The sequence below is a fragment of the Drosophila mauritiana genome, chromosome 3R, assembly GCF_004382145.1.
Source record: "Drosophila mauritiana strain mau12 chromosome 3R, ASM438214v1, whole genome shotgun sequence".
NCBI lineage: Eukaryota > Metazoa > Arthropoda > Insecta > Diptera > Drosophilidae > Drosophila > Drosophila mauritiana.
In genome coordinates, this window is record NC_046670.1 from 21,005,943 (window position 1) to 21,031,012 (window position 25,070).

Sequence of the window (25,070 nt, forward strand, 5' to 3'; positions counted from 1 at the left end):
GTTCAAATTGATCAATTGTTGTTGGTAGCGTGCCGTATTCACCGTTTCGCCGGGTTTCAAGAGCTCATAGTAAATGACACCGCTCTGATCCCACCAAACACAGAGCATCGTCTTCTTGCCAAAGCGATTCGGTCGAGCAGTCGATGTGGCCGGTTGTCCAGGATCAACGTATGACTTTTTACGTTTAGGATTAACAAAAAAGATCCATTTTTCATCGCCAGTAACGATACGATGCAAAAACGACTTCCTTTTGTATCGTGAAAGCAAAATTTCGCATGTGTTTTTGCGCCTCTCCATCTGTCTCTCGTTCAACTCATGTGGCACCCATCTACCGACCTTCTGAATCTTTCCCATCTCTCGCAAGCGATTGGAAACTGCTTGTTGACTTACTTCCAACTGCTCTGCGAGTTGTTTTTGCGTTTGAGCATCGTCTTCATCCAATAATGCTTGCAGTTCGGCGTCTTCGTACCTTTTTGGCGGTTTTCCGTGCTCTTTGTCGTCGACGTCAAAATCACCACTTTTGAAGCGTTGAAACCACCGTTCACACGTTTTCACAGTTGGTACTTGTTCGCCAAAGGCTTCAACAAGCATTCGGTGCGATTCCGCAGCTGTTTTCTTCAAATGAAAACAGAAAAATAATACTGTCCGCGTTTGCTCTTTATTCGGCACGAAACTCGACATGTTGACTGCACTGAGAGTAAACAATTATGACGCTCAATTTGACAATTTACAAATTGCATTTTGTAAACAAAGGCGACCGATAATAATCGATTGTGTTTAATTTAAAATGGAAATTGACTATCGCTGATGTATCCCATCGATAGTTTGTTCTCTACGTCTTGCCATCTCTAGCGTCTGATATTGGTGGCGTTAGCCGGATACGGTCATACTGTCATAAGAGAAAAAAATTTATTTCGCGCTCATATTGTTATTTTTCTTGGGTATTTGTTGCAACCGAACGTGTGAATGACCGAAGAGGACGACGATGTGGCCCAAAGGGTGGCGACGGCGCCCGTCCGCAAGCCGGACGACGAGACGGCCTTCCTGGAGTACATCGAAATGGAGAACTTCAAGTCCTACCGCGGTCACATAGTTGTGGGTCCTCTGAAGCAATTCAACGCTGTTATTGGACCCAACGGATCAGGCAAGTCCAACTTCATGGATGCCATCAGTTTCGTGATGGGCGAGAAGACCAGCAGTTTGCGAGTAAAGCGCCTGAACGACCTCATCCATGGCTCCTCCATTGGCAAGCCCGTTTCCCGCAGTTGCTACGTGACCGCCAAGTTTGTGCTCAACGAGGAGCGCCACATGGACTTCCAGAGGGCTGTTATCGGCGGCTCCTCGGAATATCGCATCAATGGAGAGGTTCGTATTGACAACCAGACAACCACCAATCCACTTATTGGCCACTTAATCCTTAATCTCCCATTTAGAGCGTATCGAGCAGCACGTACTTGAACAAGCTGGAGAAAATTGGCATCAATGTTAAGGCCAAGAACTTTTTAGTATTTCAGGGAGCTGTTGAGAATATAGCCATGAAGACACCCAAGGAACGCACTGCTCTATTTGAGGAAATTAGCGGGTAAATTTTAATTGTTTGCCTAAAATCGTGATTTTTTAACCCGTGTTCACTTTTCCAGTTCTGGCCTGCTTAAGGACGACTATAATCGCCTCAAACAAGAAATGATTGTTGCCGAGGAAGAGACCCAGTTTACTTACCAAAAGAAGAAGGGCATCGCGGCGGAGCGAAAAGAGGCCAAACACGAGAAGATGGAAGCTGATCGCTACACTCGCCTGCAAAACGAATACGTATGACTCTGTATTTTGCCAACTGTATCCAATTAGTAACATCCTCTTATTGTTATAGAATGAAAAACAAGTGGAGTATCAACTGTTTAGGCTATTCCACGTAGAAAGGGACATCCGGAAGTTTACGAGCGATTTGGAGGTGAGGCAGCAGGAAGTTAAAGCAGTCGAACAGCGAAAAGAAGCCGCCGATGAAATCCTGCGCGAAAAGAAGAAAGACGCCGGAAAAATCACCCGAGATCTGGCCAAAATCGATCAGGAAATCAGAGAGTTTGAAACCCAGATGAACAAACGCAGGCCCCTTTACATCAAGGCCAAAGAGAAAGTTACCCACTGCAAGAAGAAGCTCATTTCCCTACAGAAGACTTTGGAAACTGCCAGGGAGGCGGACAATGCCCATCAGTCGGACATACGGAAACTGGAGAAGCAGCTGGCTGATGTGGAGGCCCTGAAAAAACGTTTTGAGGACGAGATCGAGAACGAGTCGCAGCGCCGCGGCAAAAGCGTTAACATGGAAGAGGGCCTTGTGCAAGAGTACGATCGCCTGAAGCAGGAGGCGGAAGCCACAGCTACGCAGTACCGTTCAGAGCTGGACTCAGTAAACCGGGAGCAAAAATCCGAACAGGACACGCTTGATGGGGAGACAAACCGTCGCGCCTCCGTAGAGGAGTCCTTCAAGAAGCTCACATTACAGCGCGAGGAAGCTGTAAAGCGTCGAGACAAACTGATGGATCACATCAAATCATCACAGGCTGCCTTGGAGGAACAGAACCGGATCAAGGACGAGCTCCGGCGAGATGTTGGCACATCCAAGGAGAAGATTGCCGAAAAGCAACGCGAATTGGAGGACGTACGCGATCAACTGGGCGATGCCAAGAGCGATAAGCACGAGGATGCTCGTAGGAAAAAGAAGCAGGAGGTGGTGGAGCTCTTCAAAAAACAAGTTCCCGGAGTGTACGACCGTATGATTAACATGTGTCAGCCCACGCACAAGCGCTACAATGTGGCCGTCACCAAAGTTTTGGGCAAGTTCATGGAAGCCATCATTGTGGACACTGAGAAGACGGCTCGACACTGTATTCAGGTGGGTTTCTGTTGATCAACTGGGATTTACATATATATTAATATATTTCAATTCTTCTACAGATCTTGAAGGAGCAAATGCTGGAAGTGGAAACCTTCTTGCCCTTGGACTATCTGCAAGTGAAGCCTCTGAAGGAACGACTTCGTAACATCAGCGACCCGCGGAACGTGCGATTGGTTTTCGATGTACTAAAGTTTGAGCCTCAAGAGATCGAACGTGCTGTGCTCTTCGCCACAGGCAATGCTCTCGTCTGTGAGACTCCCGAGGACGCCATGAAAGTGGCCTACGAGATAGACCGATCACGTTTCGACGCTCTGGCCCTGGACGGAACATTCTACCAGAAATCGGGTCTCATATCTGGCGGTAGTCACGATCTGGCCCGCAAAGCCAAGCGATGGGACGAGAAGCACATGGCTCAGCTGAAAATGCAGAAGGAGCGCCTCCAAGAAGAGCTCAAGGAGCTGGTGAAAAAGTCACGTAAGCAGAGTGAGCTCGCCACTGTGGAGTCGCAGATCAAGGGTCTTGAAAACCGGCTTAAATATAGTATGGTCGATTTGGAGTCCTCCAAGAAGTCAATTAGTCAGTATGACAATCAGTTGCAGCAAGTTCAATCGCAGTTGGACGATTTTGGAGTGAGTTTACATTTCAAGTGACAAGATTACACCTAATTTATTATCTTGGCTATTATAATTTTGCAGCCCAAGATCCTTGAGATCGAGCGTCGTATGCAAAACCGCGAGGAGCACATCCAGGAAATCAAAGAGAACATGAACAACGTGGAGGACAAGGTGTATGCATCTTTCTGCCGTCGCTTGGGCGTGAAGAACATACGACAGTACGAGGAGCGTGAGCTCGTCATGCAGCAAGAGCGAGCGCGTAAACGGGCTGAGTTCGAGCAGCAGATTGATTCCATAAACTCGCAGCTGGACTTCGAGAAACAGAAAGACACGAAAAGTAAGTATATAAAATAATATGCATTTAAAGTGTTTAAAATACGTGCCTTCCCAGAAAACGTTGAGCGCTGGGAGCGCAGCGTGCAGGATGAGGAAGATGCCCTAGAGGGTCTCAAATTGGCTGAGGCACGCTATTTGAAGGAAATCGACGAGGATAAGGAGAAGATGGAAAAGTTCAAGCAGGACAAGCAGGCCAAGAAGCAAGCCGTGGATGACATGGAAGAGGACATATCTAAAGCCCGCAAGGATGTGGCAAACTTGGCCAAGGAGATCCATAACGTGGGCAGTCATTTATCTGCGGTAGAGTCTAAGATCGAGGCCAAGAAAAACGAACGTCAGAACATATTGTTGCAAGCCAAAGTAAGTTGAAGTAATTATTTGGTAACTATTATTATAATGTTATAATATAATTCACTATGTAGACCGATTGCATTGTGGTGCCACTGTTGCGCGGCTCGCTGGACGACGCTGTGCGACAAAGCGATCCAGATGTCCCATCCACATCTGCAGCGATGGAAAATATGTAAGTTTATTTAATTACAGCATCAAAAACAACTGAACTAAAGTACTTCATTGATTCATTTTCAGTATTGAAGTGGATTATTCATCTCTACCACGAGAGTATACCAAGCTGAAGGATGACTCCGCTTTCAAAAAGACCCACGAATTGCTTCAAAAGGACCTGCAAAGCAAGCTGGACGTCTTGGAGCGCATACAGACGCCCAACATGAAGGCACTGCAGAAACTCGATGCCGTAACGGAAAAAGTGCAATCCACCAATGAGGAGTTCGAGAATGCGCGAAAGAAGGCAAAGAGGGCCAAGGCGGCATTTGAACGGGTTAAGAACGAGCGCTCCTCGCGCTTCGTTGCGTGTTGCCAGCACATATCGGACGCCATTGACGGTATCTACAAGAAATTGGCTCGCAACGAGGCAGCCCAGGCTTATATCGGTCCCGACAATCCCGAGGAACCATATCTGGATGGTATTAACTACAATTGTGTGGCGCCAGGCAAACGTTTCCAACCCATGAACAACTTGAGTGGTGGCGAAAAAACAATCGCAGCCTTGGCTCTGCTCTTCTCCACCCACAGGTATGCAGATATAATAACTTGCCACATGTTGAGAGCAAATATTAATATATTTTTATGCAGCTTTCATCCAGCGCCGTTCTTTGTCCTTGACGAGATTGACGCCGCCTTGGACAACACGAATATTGGTAAAGTCGCTTCGTATATAAGGGATCACACAACCAACCTGCAGACCATCGTCATTTCCCTGAAGGAAGAGTTCTATGGTCATGCTGATGCTCTTGTGGGCATTACGCCTGGGGTACGTACTCAACTGGTGTAAGTTTAGGCAAATCTAAATTTGGTTTACTCTTGACTTCCAGGAAGGCGACTGTCTCGTATCAAATGTTTACATAATGGACTTGACAACTTTCGAGGACACGTAAAGTTCATATGTCGGATATATTTTAAGTATTAGATGTAACTTTAAAGTAAATCTCGGGATTTCCAATTAATAAAGCCAGTAAATGTGTAGACGTACAAATGTTCAAACTATTCCATTGCACTCTAGTAATTCGACAATTATACTTACTTCAAAGAAAGATAGGAACCACTTAGATGTTTTGAAAATATGTTCTGCAACTTTAATAGTTTCCTTTATTTAGGCTTGCGTTGGTTGTACTGTACCGGAGAAAGTTAAATGTTCGGATGTGTGAAATTATGGTTTGATTGATGGATGGATGTTTTTGGTATATGTAAAACAACTGGGTTTTTGCTTTTAGTTTCAATTTTTAGTTTTTCTCTTTTTTTTCTTCACGTAAAAAACTTTTTGTATTTCTTCAAGAACAAAAACAAACAATTTGATTATTCAGTTTCGGTTTGTATCATTAATTTAAAATGATCATTGCAAACAGATAAATATTGCATCGGCTAGTTAGTGTGTCAGTTTCATTGATTCATTATTAACTTTTGTGTGTTGGCTGCCTGCCGGCTATGGCGAAAATCGATAAGGCTACGGTACAAGGGCACGCCTGTGGGAGATTGAGATAAGGTTTGGAAAACTAAGAAAAATAAAATAGGATCGATTAAGCCAGATTCGAGAGGCTTCAGGCTTCAGGCTTCGGTTTCTGGGCAGTTAGTGGGACTCTGATTTTCTTTAATAGGGAATGCCTAATTTATACTTTATACATACGAACTAAAATGTTTATGGCGTTTCATATATACACACACACTTGTAAATACAAAGATTTGTCTCATTAGCGCTTAAATATTAATTTGCCTTTCTGTGGATTTGATCTTCGGGTTGTCCTCGTTCTCGATGCGACATTCATGGTTGGTGTTTTGATTCCGTTGGGGATGATGATGTTCTTCTAGTGTGTCCAGGATGGTTCATTGTGCTTGCTGTTGGTGTAACTCGTGTCCTGTGCTGTCGATGAACTGTTGTGTCTGTTGCTGCTTTCACTACCGACCTATATTATCTGTTTGTGTAATTATTGTTTTTGTTTTTCTTTTGTTTATAGTTATTCACTGAATTTCAGCTTTTCAATGGGCCTTTATTACTGCAAATAAAGGAAAAATAAGAATGTTGGTTCTTTAATTGGAAGATCGTATGATGGCCACTGTTGGTTTCCCATCCCAAAGCATTAATTAACTTTTAATTCACTCCACTAATATCTTGATAATCGAGTTGGGTTTTTGTATCATGATTTTCCGTATCTTGAATGAAAGCCGTATCGATTTCGATAAAGATGGTTTCCCAGCTTATGATTTTGACGTCTCTGCCTGCGTATGGTACAGGTGGTATTCGAATTGCCAGATTAGTTAATTAGTTAATTTAGCGAAAATTCTCTAATAACTACAAGCTTGTCTAGTTGGCAGTTAAAGTATTACCTTCCGCATACTTACTTTGAAACATATTTAAGGCTATCACAGTGTATCTTATACTCCATTGCCGTTGTTAGAGGTATATTTAATATCCTGCGTAACGTATCACGGATACGTGTTGTACTGGTCATATCAGTGGCAGTCCGGTGCCATACTGCTAAGCTATCCTCCTGCGGGCGAAACAAAATATATAAGTCATAAATAGTTAATTTAAATTATAGTTAATGATCCGAGCAAACCATGCCATATCGAGGGAGAATTGAGTAAGTAAAAACACCATTTATAGCTTTTTTTGTTTAATACTTTTTATTTCTCAATCAATATGTAAGGAAATCATTTCACACTTCTGACCAATTGGAAATGAAAAAATTATAATAATAATGGTAATAAGAAAACACACTTGATATTAACACAAAGGCAAATCTAATTTCTTAATTTAACTTTTGTTTTTCTCATTTCGATTTTGTTTCTTTGCTGGTTTTTATTTTTAATTTGTTTTCACTTCTTTGTTTGCTGTTACTGTGCTCTTCACATATTACTTTCATCGGCTGCTGTTCCATGATTTTCTTTTTCTGCATTTATTAATCATACATTTCTTTATGTATAAGACTAACACTTAAGTATAATGTTGTTTTTTTTTCATTACTTTTCATAATTAACTAAATTGTCTAAGAAGAGAGAAAATATATGATAATATGCAATTTGTTTTTGTTACGGATTTTTGTTGGTTTTTAATTAATTTTTTGTGGTTTTTTTTTTTGCTTTTGTTATTATATTATTTAAACATTTTTAACAATTATGAGTATTTGCTCAAAAACTTGACTTGAACCGCTTTTTTGTAGCATTTAGCGCGGCTTGGTTTCGTGTGGTTTTGTTAGTTGAATTTTGATTTCCTTTTAAGTAGGGTTTACTGTGGTGTTCGTGTGCGCACACAAAACTAATTTGTTTTACGCCACTAAAGTTCGTCGCTCGCCTTCTCTCTTGTTCTTAAATGGATCGTTAGTTCGTATCGACTTTGTTTATATATACGCATATATAATGTTTATAATCGGTTTACATATGTGTGTATATATAGGTGTAGCATTACTTTTGTGTGGCTGTGTCAGTGTGGTGTTTTAAACGCTTGTTAAATTGCACATTGATATTTTAATATTTTGTAAATATTAAACTTTACTTCGTTTGGTTTCATTCTTTGCTAAATTATTTGGACTATCTTCGGTATATATGTTTGTATGTATGTATAATTTATATATATGCTAATTTGTAACTATAATTAAAATATATGTATAAATATTTATTCATGTTAGTTCTCGACTTTCTTGGTTGTTTTATCATACTTGGAAATATACTTTCATTATTGCTTCTTGAATATACATATGTGAATCCCGTTAAGTATTTACTTGTATGCGTTCGTCCTTTATTGTGATAGTGTTTGTGTGTGTATGTTTGTGTCTCTGTGTGTGGTTTCTCCATCATCCTGTTTGTCTTCGCTCTCTGATCCCGAATTGGTTTTCTTTTGCTTGTTATTGCCATCAGTTTTGGTTGCCGATTTCGCTGATTGCTGTCGTCTGAGTGCTGAGTAAAAATGCTTCGATATGCCTGGAATTATTGTTGCAATTGCTGCTCCCAATGCACGACACATCCACCAAAAATAATCATCAATCTATCAATTCAACATCGCGCTGAAGCCACTGCTTTCTATCTGTCCCTTTCGCTCTCCTGATCTCAAGCCATGTGTGTGAGTGCGTCTGCTTGTGTTTCGACTATTGCTGGCCTCTTCTGAAGGCTGCCTGCAAGTTGGCGTTGGCAACCCTACGCAAAACAGAGTTGCACGTAACGCTCTATTCCATTCCGTTCGTTCCTTTTCCACCTCCACTGTTAATTTTTTTCTTTTTTGAATTTTATTCAATTTTAAAGTACAATTGCACGAGTGCTTTTTGTTGCACTCGTCACTAAGAATATATATATATTTTTTTTGGTTTTTTTCTGGCGGTTGTTATGGAAATTGATTTGATTTGTTACTAATTATTCATATATAGAGTTGTATATATATGCGTATGTATATATAAATAGTCCAAATTATGTTAATATTAAAATTCTAATCTTTATTAATTGAACTTTTGCGCTTAAATTTAGCATTTCATTTGTTATTATTTTCTAAGTTTATTTTTTTTTCCTTTTTCGTTCACAATCAATAAATGATAAAATGAAACAAATTATAGAAAAATATATATAATTGTCTGTATTTATTGCGGAGCCAAAACTTATAAATAAATTAGACAAGAACTAAAGCTAAACATATAAATAACAAGACAACTAAATAATAGAACCTAGAAACTTCATTATTTTTAAGTTTGTATTAATTTTGTTAGGGTTTTGAGCTTGGGGATTGAAGAGACTCAAAATTCAATTCTTCGTATCGTTTTTTCATGTAAATTTGATTTGATTGGTGAAAAGTGGAAGAAATGCGATTCAAGTAGAAAAACTAAAATGTTTTCTTCCTTTACTCTCGAAAATCGTATTAATATTATTTTATAGGTTAATTTCGTATTTTCCATCGTTTTCTCTCATTCAATATTTTACAAACATTTCGTGTCTGAGCGGGGAGGGGTGCGTGCTTTTTTACAAGTTTAGAAACGAACACATTCACGTAGATATAGAATAACGAGTAGTGTGTGGGTTGCTCCCCTCCCCAGGGGTATATAGATATATCGATCTGAAGAATGCTGGGTAATAAGAAGAACACCAAGGCCCCGGCTTGAGTAGGTTGGTTTAAGGCCCAAAATGTTAGCTAGTCGAAGCCAAGCGCTCTTTTATGTATACATAGAGAAGATATAGCACACACATAATAAATAACTGAAAGATTTTGAATGTGGGATTCTACGCTTTGCTTTATATACGCACAACATTTACATAGAATTTGTAATTTATATATGTATAATTGGTTTTTATATAATTAGGAATATGGGGTAGGTAATCTAAGTTTGAAAAATCATTTTACATATTCATTTTTAGTAGAAAAACGCAGTTTTATATCGTGTTTACAGCATAGTTCTTTTGTTTTTTATCTGCTTTTCTTGCTATAATTTTTATTTATTATAATTTAAATTTAATTCGAAAAATCTACTTAGTGAAATTTGTTACGTTGGTTAACAGTTTTGTATATTTTTCATTTTTCTGCTTTACTTGCTTTAGGTTTCTTGTTAAAGATTGATTTATATATATAACATCACATTATAATAATTACTAATTAATAGATTTGCCCTCTGCTCTTTCGTCTCTTTGCTTTGTATTTCGTTTTTAATTTTGCAATCATAGCATTTGCAAGATGCACACATATGAAGTTTCGTAATAAATATTAGATTTATGTTTACAACTTTCGGTTTTCCTGGGATAACCGCTGAATTTTAATCCAGCGTAGACCACAATAATAATTATAATGACTATTTACATGGAAAACTCAACGAATATAAACCTAACGATCTGATTTAGCATCTGGGTGTCCAAGTGTAGTTGTCTATAGGCCTATTGTTTCGCTTCTAAGTGGCAAATGGTTGTTACATGGCAACACGTGTTGGGGGCACAACGGGTTAAGGGTGGGCATATTAAATTAGGACCGGCACTTCCACTCCTTTGGTGCCACTGCCTCATTTACAGCAAATAAACTTGATGGAATTTAATTTGTGTGAACACCGAAAATGCTCCTCCGCCGCTCGTGGGATCCATTAATTTTGGCCCAGACCAGGCCAGGCCTGTCTTAATTAGAGCCACCGCCTTGCCGCCGCTCCAAGGGATGAGGTGCGTCCTGGTGGCTACGTGACTCCAGGGCTCCTTCGCTCATTTGTATGCATTGGCCGGCTGTGTTCGGTTTTTATCTAAAAGCGAGAAATGCACGGAAAAGTGTTAAATGATTATCAAACTGTAGTAGCTGCGGCAAATTGTTATACTCTCTCTACGCGTCTTCCAATGGAAAGCGTTGTAAACACGTCCTGGCAATGGCAATGCGATAAACGAGAAGCGTGGGACAGTATTTGGTGCAGTACACTCCAAGAAAATGCTACCAAGAACACAACATGTCATTCTAGCTAGAATTCGTAGTAAATTCAGCGGCTTAGTGGAATGGGATTTCCGAATATATCCATATAACCTAGTAGTTATTTCCCATGTGCATGTGGCCAAAGGTTCAGCAACAGGAAGTGGAGCTCATGTCACCCAACCTACCACCCACCATTCACACCTCCGTCCTACAGAATCCTCCTGGCCTTGCCGCCACAACCTCCGTCCGCGCTCCTTGGCATTGTCTCTAGTCGAAGGCCAGATGATGGTGCTGGAATCACCGAACCACATAACGACAGACCGACCGACCAGAGAACGACTTTAGCCTCGAATGCTTTTTGCATGCGTGTGCGCCACTCAAGTGGCTCATTATGACCAGCTGCTCACAAATACCCAGACCACAGACGTGGACCTCACCCACCAGGACAGACCAGGAGGACACACATTCATTCATCGCTTACTTGAAGTGCTGCGCGTGGTAGAATTTCATTAGAGCGATGGCGAACAACAAAATATATACAAAAAAAACATTTTCTATTTATTTAATTTGGCGTTAGGCAAGCAAGACGAAAACGTCAGAGAAACAGAAGCCACTGGTCCTTGTCGTCTGGCTGATGACATCAGCTAGATTCGCGATTTCCCGCCACCCACTGACCAGTCGTCAAGCCACATCCCACACAGAGAAAAAAGCGGAGCATTATCAAAAAGATTTCCTTACTAAAGTCTTAGTAAAGCGCTTTCAATACTTATTATAATTGCTCTAAAATCCAGTAAATATTGAAAAATATTCATTAGCGTACTTGAATACCTAAGCCTTTTCTTGCAGTGTATAAATCGAGTAATTTGCGTCACAGCATTTTTTCCTGACCCACACAAATGTTTAAAAATAGTTGCCCTCCCACGAGTTCGCCATTCAATTGATCTCTCATTGTGAAGAGGACGAGGAGTCAGTCAAAAATAGAAAGGCATTAAATTCATTCATTTATTCATATTGCATGGCAATCGGGAGCAGGTGATTTCCGTTGGATTAAACACTATTCAACACGACCTTGACACATAATAACTGGGTTAAGTATTCAATTACTTGGTGACCTAGAACATCTCATTCATAACTGCTGCCAGTGGCAGTTAAAGTTTGAGCACGTGTGGTTAGCACAAAAACACACATGTTCCTTGTCTAACTAGTTTTCGTTTATGTTGGCTTTTACTGCTGAAGGCTCATTAGAGAATTTTCCTGGTTTAATGGTCCTTGCGAAGGAAGATTTTTGCATTTAAAGTCAATTGAGTGTAAGTGCTTAAAATGTGCAGAAAGTAAGAAACAAAAGCTGCTCATATATATATATATATATTTATTTATTGTAATTACAGTACCATAAGTACTTGTATTTCGATAATCGACTCTTTGCATTTATCTGGTCTAGAGATTTACCCAATTATAAATATTTATCTGCCCAAAGGCAACAATATGTAAACGAAATAAATACCGCAAAATCATGATAATTTGCTGCTATTTGCATGGTCCAAAACCATACTCACAGCCACGTACAAGGATGTGGGTGTGGATGCGATGTGTGGGTGGAAATGATATACATAAATCGCTGGGAATCAATTCGAAATGTCAAAAGGCAACGGCGGCTGAGCTGCTGCCATTTGGCGACTAGGCCTGAAATAGCAAGGGCCACCAGCAGCAAATTGAATTGATCCAGAGCCAAACAGAAGGGGATTGGGTTGGGTTGGGTTATACCCACGGCTGGCACTTAAAATTCGAGTGACGTGTCGGGCCCGACTAGGCTGTAAAAGCTAAAGCAGCGTCAGACAAGACGGGAAAAGATGGAACCTACGCTATACAGCCTCATCATCTAGACCCCACAGATTTCCCGATAACCCCGATGGCCATCGCTATTCCTCAATGCCGCCACCACTGACGCGACTGACTTTGACATGACAGTTTAATTGAGGGACAGCTCCTACCAACCAACCCACCTACCCACCGACCCACCTACCAACCCAATAAGCCAATCCCCACTTCCGCGATTTCCTCCCCGTTTCCTCCCTTTTCGAAAACAAAGGAAGCACAACAACGCGTTCAAAATGTATGCAAATTAGTTCGTCTCCCAGGGAGACATCTCCGGCAATTGGAGATTGAAGCGCAGCGGAGTCCGTGCGAAACTGTTTGCCTTTCTGGCCAGCAGCTCCTCTGGGAAGCAGGACAAAATTTAAAATGTATGATTTCGGTTGAGTGAAGGTCGCCTAAATCAGGCAACTACTTCCGTTTTGATTAAATATATATTAGATAGATGGAAATTTTGTTTCATTATTATAGATTAATTAATTTCAGTTATTAACTTCAATAGGTAATTGCAAACCAGTTCCTGAACACCACAGCTCCAATGAAATATTGCTCAGGCAAAGTTTAGGTGGTGAAATCCCAGGAGAATCCCTTCATCCCCCTCACTGCTTCTAATTTTAACTAAAATTTGTTTATGGAATTGCAAACAAGAGCCGAATGAAAAGCTGGCAAAGGGCACAGGGCACTTTTGTGTCGCCGTGGCAAGTTAATCGGTCAACTTCAGGCTGGCAATCGAGCAGCCCGAAACAAAAGGGCGCACAAAAGGCTGAGCGGGCGATAATGGTGGGAATTTTGATGGTCATCCATCAGCGAAACGAGACAGCAATGGAATGGACGGAGGGCACGAGAGCAGCGAGCGGAGCATTAGGACAAACCGCACCAGCAAATTGCCTGGACGAGCGAGATGTTGGCAAAGCAGCCGGCACAGGAGGACACGTGCTGTAACCCATAGCCCAATGTGCCGCTCACCTCCGGACTCGGCGCATGCTGGGGATTTTGTGGTCTCCGCCCGTCTCCGACCTTTCATTTCAGGTGGGCGGTGTGGGTTGTGTGTGTGTGTGTGTGTGTGTGGGCTGACTGGGGGACAGTTGACTATGAACTGCAGGTGACGGCACTGGGATTCCATCACTATTTATGTGGTTCGCTTACGCAAATCCCTCTCCTCGGAGAGGAGGAGCCCACCGGCTAGGCTGCAACCACGACGATGACTACGGGGGCGGTTGCATGGGTAATGCAGCATGTAACTCAATCAGGGGCGTGGCAGGACACACACCCCTGCACACCCACACGGCCACACATTGATTTCAGCTGCGAGAATGGATGCCTGGCTGCAAATTGAACCATCAAGGACTCTCTGCCCCCATTGCAAATTGCGTCCGACAGTCAACAATGGGAATAGGTGGTGATGTGGGTGGTGGTGGTGCACAAGGTTGCGCAGCGAGAGTAGCAACAGAAACTACACTGGCTATTGCTCATATAGCTTTAATTGCTCATTTTGGAAGGTGTCCTTTAAGACTATATATATATTCATATATATATATGTATATAATTCCCAAAACACGCTCTTCCTGGTATTTTAGCATTTGGAACACATTTAGCTTCGCTTATGGCTGCATACAAATAAAGTGTGTGGGTTGCAGATGCGCTCTGTCGCTCACATATGCAAATTAGAGCAGGCATCAGGTACGTTGTCCTCATCATCATCATCATCATCCTCATCCAGATTGTCGTCATCAGAACACATACATTTCGGAATTGCAGAGAGAATGTGGATGGATTTACATACATTTCTTTGCGCCTGCCATGCAGCGACAATCACATAATGGCCATAAGTGATGAGCAACCCACCTTCTGCCACATGCTCATCCTCCCTGCCTCCTGCACATCCTGCTGAATCCTCGGTCTCGTATGGCCGTTAAAATGTATTGCCTGCTTATAGGCGCGTGCGGTTAAGTGACAGCGAAGGAGTAAGCAGCATGGTTGGATGGCTGGTTGGATCTCAACTGGGAGAGCAGTACACACAAGTACCAAGAGTACAGCTCGCCATTGGAGGTCACATAAAGTAGATACTGGCTAGGTTTAAGCTAAGAAATATGGCGAAGTGAAACATTGTAATAGTAGATACTTTGTATCATTCCAAGTGCTATCCTATTCTTGAATACACAACTGATCAAAAGTATTCTCTGTCATACCGTGCGTATACGTAATGTTATGTATCATATCCATTTATGCATATGTATCTTTATCTTTATTTGATTTCATGATATGCGCTTTTGAATATCCATTTCACTTGCCTTCCGCCCCAATTACTTGTGTGTGTGTCTCCAGCTCAGATTACCACTGTACTTGGGCGGTGCTCGAGTACTTGGCCAACTCCTTGTTTGTTGGCAAAGTGGCAGAGGAACCAAACAGAACAGGACGGGGCAGCAATACACAGAGATAAGATAGCCGGAGCAACGACAGCGGCGGGTATAAAAACAACTATCTGACAACAATGGTTGCTGCTGTCAGTGGCACACTCCACTCCACTCCACTCCACTCTGCACACACCCCCCCCACACCTTTTGCAATTTGCGCCCCCTATATTGTGGGTGGGTTTCTCCCACCTTCGCCATGGATGTGTAAACCAATTTTAACGGTTTAACTTACAGCTTATGCCTGGGTCCTTTGTGTGTGTTTGTGTGTTGGCATTAAGCGTTTGGCCATGTTTGTTTACAATGGTCCTATGTTTGCACAAATGACGACGTCGCCCGTTGCCAGCCAAGCCAACTTGCCAAGTTGCTCCCCAGTTCGGACACACAGCAGCAGTCTGAAGGATCTGAGACTGGACGTGGGATCTGGGCACCCAGACCGTTGCCAAGTCAAGCGTTTCCCCTCTGGCGCTCTCCTAAATTTATGCATGAAACGAAGAAGGAAAAGGAGCAAGCAGTGGCGTGTGTTTGTGACTTATTGTTATGCTGCCACTGTGCCCAATTTATGACTCGAGGTCGGAGGGACAAGCGACATTCTCAAAGCCACCCACAAGCCAAACATACAACATCACAACCCATCCCATTCCATTCCATACCAACCAGTTTCCCATTCCCACCGTTGCCCCTTAAAAATAGACAAACCGTGTGGGCTGGAATTCCCTTCCTGCCATCTTGATTTCATTGCTCCTCGGATGGGACACATTCTATGCTAAATGGAATTCACACAGCCAAAAAAAAGGGTCTCATTATTTAAAGGAGTATAAAACGCAGAGGTAGCTAACATTAGTGCAATATTTCACCCTTTTTTTGGGTAATAAGTTACAGAGCTCAATGGGTAAAAAGAACCTGCCTCAAGCGAACTTATCTAAGTTCGTAATCCTAAATAGGCTCACCATTACGCAATACAAACTGCTAAATACATTTTGTATTCTCTCTGTGCACGGACTGAAAAGTTTCATGGCTCCACGAAACCTAGGGCACACATAAATACATGGACTTAGGCCCTGGGACTCGCTCGTTTCATCAACTCGAGCAGAACGACAAACGCACAGGGAGCAGCAGCAGTCGGAGTTGTTGAAAGGACTGATGGAGGCACATGGGCAGCGGGTTGGCGGGGATTGTTAGAATGGAGCAGAAGGACGAAGGCACTTGGGATTAAGCTGGCAGCGACTTAACTCTGCTGCTAAAGTTGAGGATTTTGAGTGGCGCCTGATGAAGCGGCGGAGGCGTCTCCCGAAGCTTGAGCCCAGCTCCTCCACTCGGCTCCTCATCACGCTGCTCCTTCATTAAAAGCTGCCAACTTATGCGATCTGATTTAAGCTGCTATCCTACGCTGTGCTTTATATATATACATATTTCTGAATATACACACATATAATCCAGGGGGTGTATTTCAGCTCTTTGGATTTAGTCCAAGTGCGTGGGTGTGCTAAATTTAACCGAGTTAAATTTAATTGCAATCTGGAGCCAACTTTTGTTTGCAACTCTCTCTCTGAATCTCGTCCTGAGTTTATTATTTTAAATTGGAATGCCTGGAAGTTGCTGCAAACTTTGCAGCTCAACAAATCTAAATCGAATGGATGCTATATATGTCACCAAAAATAAACTGATTAATGCAGATGGCATAAATCGATTTCAAGGATTTTGTAGGATACAAAGGACGACCGAGAAGCCCCCTTAAATATGCAGCACTAAATGTAAATTTGCTTTTAGTGCGCATTAGCACATTGCCCAAAATGGCGGGAGATGTGGGTTCTTCGGGTGGTGGCCAGTGGGTGGGTGTACGTGCGTGTAGTCAAGTGTTTGTTTGTTTAGCGTGTGACAATAAACAACAACAACAAGAGCAGCAGGGTGGTGGCAGCCAAATGAGCAAGCACAACAAAAACACCACAGCAACCACAGGAGCTGGGAAAGCAACAGCAACATCAGCAGCAGCAACTGCGAAGCTCCTTGTTGTCAAGTGGAGTTTAATTTATGTTCAGCCCTGAACGAACACCGAACCACCCAGCACCCACCACCCACGACCCTCAGGCAAAACACCCACTGGGCTGAGCCCCCTGCTGGAAGCACCTCCTCGATGGCCGCCACCACCTGACGCCATATTGGAGGCGCCTGTTCCAAGTTTCGCCTTCGCCTGCGCCTGTGTGCCCCGCCTTGCTTTTGGCGCTAACTTAATTTCCATTTCCAAATTTAGCACGTCCCACTGTGGGGTGGCGCCTCCCCTTCGCCAGTTTGTCCACAGTTGCTCTCCATTTTGTTAATGCGAAGAGAAAAACTTTGGTCTCAACTCAATATTCAGCGAAACCTTATCAAACATAGTCTAAATTATTCAACATTTTTATTTTTACCAAATTAAGCAATACTTTTAAGGTTGCCTTGCTAGGTTTAATGTATTATTTGCATGTTATAGCTACATATTTATGGTTCCGGAAATAAGTAACCTATTTTAATTAGTTCTTTCCGATTTCAAAAACATATTTTTCCAAATGCAAACCATGGCAAGTTGCGTGTGGAAAAAGGACAAGCTGATTCAGAAAAAAGTTAAATAAGGCATTTGAAAGGTAACGAAATCCATCTCAACAAAAAGAAACCAAAGACGAAAATAGCGAAACGTGAAGAATGTTAATCGGAATAAGTTTTGGCGAAAAACTTTCATTAGACACTTGGATAAGACGGAAATTCTCAAGCTGATTGCTTGGCACCACCAACCACCACAAAACAAAAGCAGCAGAAAAAAGAAAGAAAAACCATAAAAACCAAACTGACGTAATCAATGTTGGGGCAAGATCGTAAATAAGGAAATTCAAGTGCTGCCACGAATAAACTGGCTTTTTGTGTACACAGAGCTCAGTTAATTATCTTTAAGAAAATGCGATGAAAATCTTTCACTAACTCACTTTATCTCCCTGTTTAAAGCCAAACCATAAATTCCCTAGCTCAGATGTATGCCAAAATGATCGACTGACTGATTAGCATTAAACTTCGTCCAAAAGCCAGGGTGTCGGCGGTTTTGCGGGGTAATGGATGCGGTTCATTGTCCTTTTGTTGAGCCAGCGCCACCAGCGCCCACAGATCCTTTACAATGGCTAAAACAGTAAGCCACTGTGACCCGTTCTAAACACAAAGGCCAATTATTTGGCTGGCAAACTGGCAAACTGGCAAGGTGGAAATGCAGTGGGAAATTCAACAGCAGCTACGGCTCAATTACCTTGGCACAATGTGCTTAACTGCATAGAACTAAGACGTGGAATTGCACAGAGAGAAATAGCCAGGTAATTGATGCTCGACAAATATTATACTATTCTAGGAATGCATTTAATAAGAAGGGACTTTATGTTTTGCCATAAAATAAAGTTGTTTTTTAGGTTGTAAAGAAAGGGCTCAACAAGTTCGTCACTTGACTATAGTATATATAGTATATGTTTTATTTCCTCCCACCATTGATGGTTTGACAAGCAATTTTTCAGTTTCAGTTCGGTTTTACGATGTGTACACAACAATCTGTGCCCCGAATTGGGGCCATCCCCTATTAGGGATCCATGGAGAAAGAGGAACCCATCCCTATATGGCCAACTGTAGTCGAGTCGAGTGCACATGTTAGACGCACGTATTTACAACATATTTTTTCAGCTTCTCCAACGCCTTCTCTTCTTTTTTATATATTTTTTTTTATTTCAGGCCAAGCTGTTGCTATTTGCGTTGCGGCGACTGTGTGTGTTTGCCATTCAGACATCGGCACGTATTATATAAGCAGGCTGGCTGGCAACTACACACATTTACGATATACGTTCGTACCCATATACTGTGAAATTCCCAGCCAGCCGAAGAACAAAAGAGTGAATCTTTACAACGGCGTTGCGAAATAAATTCTGGCCAACTGAAATCCGTAGGGAGTTGAATGGCTGACCTCTGCGCGCTCCAAACCCTTTGGGGGTGGCAAATGTCAGCCCATCGCATTTTGCATGCAACCCGCCGATCGGGGCTAATGCAATCAAGTGGGCGTGGTCAGCAAATAGCTGGTGCAAAAAATAACAAAAAATCGATGCCTCGTCACGCAGGAGAACACTCTTTTTTTTTTCGCAGTCACCGCAAACAAATTGAAATGCAAACTACACAAAATTGTCGCTGTATTGGCTGCCGTGCTGGGAAAAAGAGGTCAGTGGGTGGGCTTTGGTGGATCTAGATAGGGAATATATATATATATATATCTCAAACGCTTGTCAAACTCAAAAGCGCGTCGAAAATTTAACAATTACCCGCAGCGGTTGAACTATAAATTTGGTTTATTTTATAAAATTAGAAATTCATCGAGAGAATCGAACAAAGGCCATCTAAATTGAAATATACAATCTCTTTGGGAACATAAAGCTAATTTAATCTTTCGTAGATTAATTCTCGAATTATATCCTGTGCTTTTTGCCAGCTTACACTATTTTATATGCTTTGGAAATCAAAAGGATTAGAGTACAGCAAATCCCATGTTCAAAGGTTCTATAAAAAGAGTGATTAGAGCGACTTTCTTTTTATGAGTGACGTAGACATTTAAGCCGACAAAAGTGCAAACATACAAACACACGAGGCACGGATGGCCAAATCTATCTGCACGTGACTGTTTACACTGCACTCTAATTGACTCGCCTGCTGGTCAGGAGCAGCAGAGATGGCTACACTGGACAAAAACAAGTTCAATGTTCAAAGTTCAAAGGTTTCATAATATCATATAATGTGATTAACTTCTGATATTAACTTTAAATATTATATTATTCTTGTTTTTCTTATTAAATACATAATTGTTTTAAATTCATATATTTATTCCAATTTCTCTCAGTGCTGCATTTACTCCGATGACAGGCAACATGTGCTGAGCATTTTAAAACACTCCTCTGCGACTTTGTAAATTATTTAAAGCGCAAATTCGTCAGTCAGCAAGTGTAAAATTGTGGAGTTGGAAATGGAACTATCAAACTGAAAGGAGCACAGGGAAAACAAGACATTATATACTAAAGTCATGTTTCACTTCAATCTTTTAAATATTTAGACTAGCAGAAAAGAATATGGAATGCGAAATACCCTAAAACAATGACAAGGCGACTGACAGACACTCGCTGGTTGTCAGCATTCATGAATACATCACGCGCGCCCCCATTTATGCAGTGTTTATTTGCACACCCAAGCACACACACCACTTACACACACACACACACACTTACACTGGCACAAATGGGGGGGCGGTAGTAAATATTTCAGGGCAACATTGCTCTTGTTTCGCTCATTTTTCGCATTATTTGCAGATGACAGAAGCTACGGAAGGACGAAAGGACGAAAGTACCGACCGACGGGAATTATTAAAATGAGACTGCAAATATGCCCGCATTGGCGTTAAATTGCACAGGGCACAAAAACAAAGAGCCGCACAAAAGTTGCCATTAAGAAGCGAAAACTACCACAAATTGCCATAAACTGGCGCCCAACTGTCCGCTGCACAAAGGAATTTAAATGAATCGTTCGAATGCCAGAAGGATAACGCAAAAAAAAGGGGATAATTCGGAGAGAATTAAATTAATATGCATATGAGTAATGCCAGTTTGCGCATTTTCACTGCTATTCTGAAGAATAAATTTCCATGAATGATGATTTCATGCTAAATATGAAATATACTCATGAATTGCAATGGGTTCGAGGAATCATTAAAGTTCATTACTTGTAAATTATCCACTTACTGAAATTAAAAAACCATAAACTACTACGCTGGAAAAAGAACATGCAAGACCAGAAACAATGCGAGTAAAAAGATGCCACATTTTTCCTCAGTGTATCTAGATAGCGTGACTTGCAAACGTAAAGTAGAGACAACAAGTTATTGAAACTAGCTAAATATAATTACAATGACCAAAGTCAATTGCTAGTGGTTTCTAAAGCTTGGGAATGAGTGAAAATGATTCACCGGAAGGCGACAATTAGCACAGCGAAAGGTGTGAATATTTTAAAAACACTCACCCAAAAAAAAAAAACATGCTATAAATCAATTTATTATCTACCGACACCGTTTGACGTCATTGCAAATTTTCCCTTCTAAAGCTGATAGGCAAACAAATTTGCATAAATTTTATCGTTTCAGGAACAGATGCATACGCAATCGGTTAACTGCAGTATAAACACTAACTAACAAAGGCAAAGTGCATGGGTTTAATAAATAATTGGCTGCGATTCTGTTAGAATATTCATGGCCAACGGAACAATGTATTGAAATTTCAAATTTTTGTTTGCTATCCCAGCTTAAATCCAGCTTTAAGCGATATTTCAGTTTGCATTCGATATGCCCGTACACAAAAGAAAGCATTATATATATGAATAAACACGAAGTGCATGGCAATTAAGTTTCCCATGCTGTAGCGTTTTGTTATTGAAATAAAAAGAAAATACTTTTGGTTTCATTTGTTCATTTGAATCGATAAAAGTGGCAGTGAAAAAAAGTAAGTGACAAGCCAATTTTCGTAATCCATCTGCAGTCGATGGAAGAATTAATATGGAAATGGGAATTTATTGTTGTCAAATGCGGCATAAATATTCATTGGATTTCGTGCCCAGATGATTAAAGCACTTTTAAAGTTTATAAAAAAAAAACTATATGATATTTTACTACTTGTGTATTATGTACCACCCTATGTAATATCAGAAATGTTTAGCAAATATTAAACAAGCGCAAACATTTCACGCTCTCTGCCACATGCCGCATCAATAGTGTGGCAAGTGGGTGGTTTTAGTGGGCGTTGGTCCGTGGATGAGGTCACGTCTGGTTGCGTTGCCATCACGCACATTTGACGTGCACATATAGTGACGAGCTCGACATTCCACTATCCCATGCATACATATGTACATCCATTTATGTACATAATATGCATATAGATATCTGTGCGAATTTTACGTAACGAGTGCAATTCCAATCTTACTGGATTTCCCACCATTCGCCGTTCGTTAATAACTTTAATGAATTACTATCGATTTTTTGTTGTTGTTCTGTTTATAATTGGCTCTTTTGTGTGTGAATCTATGTTGTTCATTTCAATTATGGTAAATAATAAATGCCAGTTAAGCGACTGTGGGGATTGCTTTTTCGATGTCCCCCAAATCCTTTTGCGAGTCCTTGACACACACACACACACTAGTGCAGAGTTGCATCAGCATGTGGGCGCATGAGTGCCATGCAACTGACGTGCTAGTGTCAACTGTTGAGGTTGCAGGATAACAGTCTTGTTTATTACTCCGAAATCCCGTATACGCCATGTGGTCCCGAGCAAAACCAACTTGCAAAATACCGATTTTCTATGTTGACAGCTTATAAATATGTTCAATTATGACTTTATTGATTGCGGCAGAAAGAAGCAATTAAATGGTTTGACCTGTCAAGTTGCAAAGTTTTTATAAAATACGTTTAAATTTAGCTTTTGGAATATGTGTGCACCGATTAAACCCAATTTACTTTTGCATTGATGGTTACTCACAACCCACTGCATTTTGATCTGAATCTAATGCGGATTGGGAAATATGTAGCAATGGCCTACATTGTGGCTAAGACGTATAGTTTATAGTTAAATTGCTCTATTGATTTTTCACAAAGAAAATTTCCATCAAGGGAGGACGAAGAAAAGCCCGCACTCAGTCAGTCGCCAGCCAGAAATCAGTAAAATAAATGACATAAAAATCGCATTAACCCATATTTGCACTAAAAACGACGACGATGGCAAAGGCAAAGGCGAATCAAATTACACCAGCGACACAAGGCAGACAAAGGAAGGCGTCCCTGCTCGCAACCCCGATATCCGTGATATCTTATCAACACAAGTCGTGCACAGAATGTAACGGAAACGGAAAGTAAATGGCAGCCATTTAAAAGGAATGGCGCGTCGAGAAGGTGGAAAAGCGTGGAAAAGTGGGGAAAAGTGGGTAAAATCTCAGATAGATGGTGGGAATTGAAAACTGCCTGTGCGTGAGGACCCGAAAAATCATTGAAAAATATATGAAATGTGTTGCCTACTTATGGGCGCTCATTTAATTTGCAACCTCTCACAGGATATGCGTGCATGTGTGTGTGCGCGCATTGGTGTGCGTGAGTGTGCGAAAAGCAACAGACAGGATGAGCGCGAAACGTGCGGAAATTTGCAGCTGTCCCATAAATATAAATAATTACACAAATTAGCAAAAGTTGTTTATTTAATGAATTTTACATTGCTTGCAGGAGGAAAATGGCGTGCCTGTCATTTCCCGACAAATTTTCACCTGCAGGATGATAAAACCACGTTTTAGATTATGAATCAATTTTATTGTTGTTGCAAAAGCTTATGTTGTGGTATAACAGTTTTGTGTTGCATTTTATAGTGCGACAAATTCACTCGTTTTCCGCAGTGCGAAAGAATTTTCATGTGTTTCCCATTTCAGACTGCTCCAAAGGGCATTCAATTTTTGGTTTCAAACTGCGTGTAAATGAAACGAAAACTATGCAAATTCCCAAGCACAGTGCAGTGCTAAAGCGAAGCCAGTCGAAGGTTGAAACCAGCCAACAACAAGGACATTCAACAGCAGCCAGCCAGTCAAGGGTGGCAATATTTTTGAACCATCTGCCGTCAAGGATGCAGAAATGCAGAAAAGGCAAGCAATTCAGCCAAGCGATCAAATATTGTTCGCCGATATAAAAGGAACATCGAAAATTACAAGCAGACAAGCAGAAAATCCATCGATTGATTCACACAAATGCCCTGCAGAGCTTCAGCTTCCCGCATGTTTGTCACAGCCACCAAAGTTCCTTATTTGCCGTGGTTATGTGCTGAAATTTATTAAGGTCCTGTCAGCTGTAGTTTCCGAGGGATCTGGTGAGGATTTTATGGACATGCCAAGTGATTTTTAACGCAGTTGCAACAAGGACACACCACACAGATCGGATGGCACAGCTGCTGTTGCCGTTTGACAGGATGCGACAGGAGCAGTAGTGGCTGCTATCGAGAAACGGATGCCCAAACACACACAAAGTGGTTCGAAAATTGAAACTTTTCAATGGGTTTCCTTGCTGCTGCTTTTCGTTTAAAATGTTGTCAAGCAAATGGAATTTGCGTGGCAAGTGCATTTTACGGCTTTAAGTGTGAGGCAAGTTAAGTTCATGACATGTGGCTATCTATTTAACTTTCTGCTTCATATAATTTCAATTTAGTTTGTACTATGTAGAAAAGCATATCCTTTAACAATAGCGACACTCAAAATCCTGAAATCTTCTTTTGAGAGCAAAATCGATTCATCTGTGCCACATGTTGCACACACTCATCCGAAAACCGAACGGAAATTAATTGATTTTCAAAGCTCATCACCAGAACGATGATCTAAAATTTTGCGAAATTAATGGAAAACCACTCACAAAATTAATTACCGACAAATGGGCAAAGTGGCGCCCAAGGAGGAGGCAAAAACTGGAGCAGAACTGACTGGCTTTTCATATCGAAATTCAAAATTGTTTCACTTGCCGCTGAGGAGCGAATGAGACGGAGCACGATAGATAGAGAGAGAGAGAGAAAACCAGACCACAATGCCAAACTTTTTGCGGACAAATGAGAGATGTTTATCCCCCCTGAAATTCCCTCAAAATTTTCATATCCGCCCCTATCCGTTGCAAAATGGTTTTTGCTTCTCATCGTCTTTTTCTTTGGTTTGTGCCGCTTCTTTGGCTGCTTTTCCCACATTTTTTTTTATATGAGAACAGCAAACTACACAGTTGTTCATTTTTCGTGTTCCCAGTTAGTTGGAAAATAATGTTTTTTGGCTGGTCAGAGCGAACATCACGTGGCTGCCAAATGGATATTAAATAATCCACTTGCTGTGTTTTTCCCCCCAATTTTAGTTCTCTTTTTTCATTGGTTCTGTCAAAAAAATATTTCTGCGCTGCACTCTCACTGCATGAATTATAGAAAATTCAG

At 41.3% G+C, this 25,070-nt stretch overlaps 2 protein-coding genes across 3 annotated transcripts in view; one reads left to right on the forward strand and one right to left on the reverse strand.

Annotated features, from left to right (window-relative positions):
- Nucleotides 1–856: 856 nt before the first annotated feature.
- Nucleotides 857–5,499, forward strand: LOC117142343 (structural maintenance of chromosomes protein 1A). Its single transcript, XM_033306260.1, has 11 exons — nucleotides 857–1,365; nucleotides 1,434–1,582; nucleotides 1,641–1,809; nucleotides 1,868–2,890; nucleotides 2,953–3,522; nucleotides 3,589–3,844; nucleotides 3,899–4,203; nucleotides 4,266–4,366; nucleotides 4,432–4,935; nucleotides 4,996–5,173; nucleotides 5,235–5,499. Exons 1-11 carry the CDS (start codon nucleotides 967–969, stop codon nucleotides 5,295–5,297), a joined length of 3,717 nt encoding a protein of 1,238 aa, XP_033162151.1. The 5' UTR covers nucleotides 857–966; the 3' UTR covers nucleotides 5,298–5,499.
- A 437-nt stretch (nucleotides 5,500–5,936) lies between these two features.
- LOC117142346 (eukaryotic translation initiation factor 4E type 2) overlaps nucleotides 5,937–25,070 on the reverse strand; it is a 43,252-nt gene continuing 24,118 nt past the window's right edge. Inside the window, exons 3-4 of one of the 2 annotated variants that reach the window (XM_033306264.1) lie at nucleotides 6,757–6,905; nucleotides 5,937–6,410 (exon numbers count right to left, since the gene is read on the reverse strand). In XM_033306264.1, the coding sequence (XP_033162155.1) occupies nucleotides 6,386–6,410; nucleotides 6,757–6,905 (174 nt within the window). In that variant the 3' untranslated portion in view covers nucleotides 5,937–6,385. Of the gene's footprint in view, nucleotides 6,411–6,444; nucleotides 6,634–6,756; nucleotides 6,906–25,070 lie in introns of those variants that run through there. The other variant, XM_033306263.1, reaches the window with a different exon arrangement.

Coding starts and splice junctions, on each gene's coding strand:
- LOC117142343 (XM_033306260.1), top strand. CDS start 967: ATGACCGAAGAGGACGACGATGTGGCCCAAAGGGTGGCGACGGCGCCC. Junction 1,366..1,433: donor AATATCGCATCAATGGAGAG/GTTCGTATTGAC, acceptor TCTCCCATTTAG/AGCGTATCGAGCAGCACGTA. Junction 2,891..2,952: donor CGGCTCGACACTGTATTCAG/GTGGGTTTCTGT, acceptor ATTCTTCTACAG/ATCTTGAAGGAGCAAATGCT.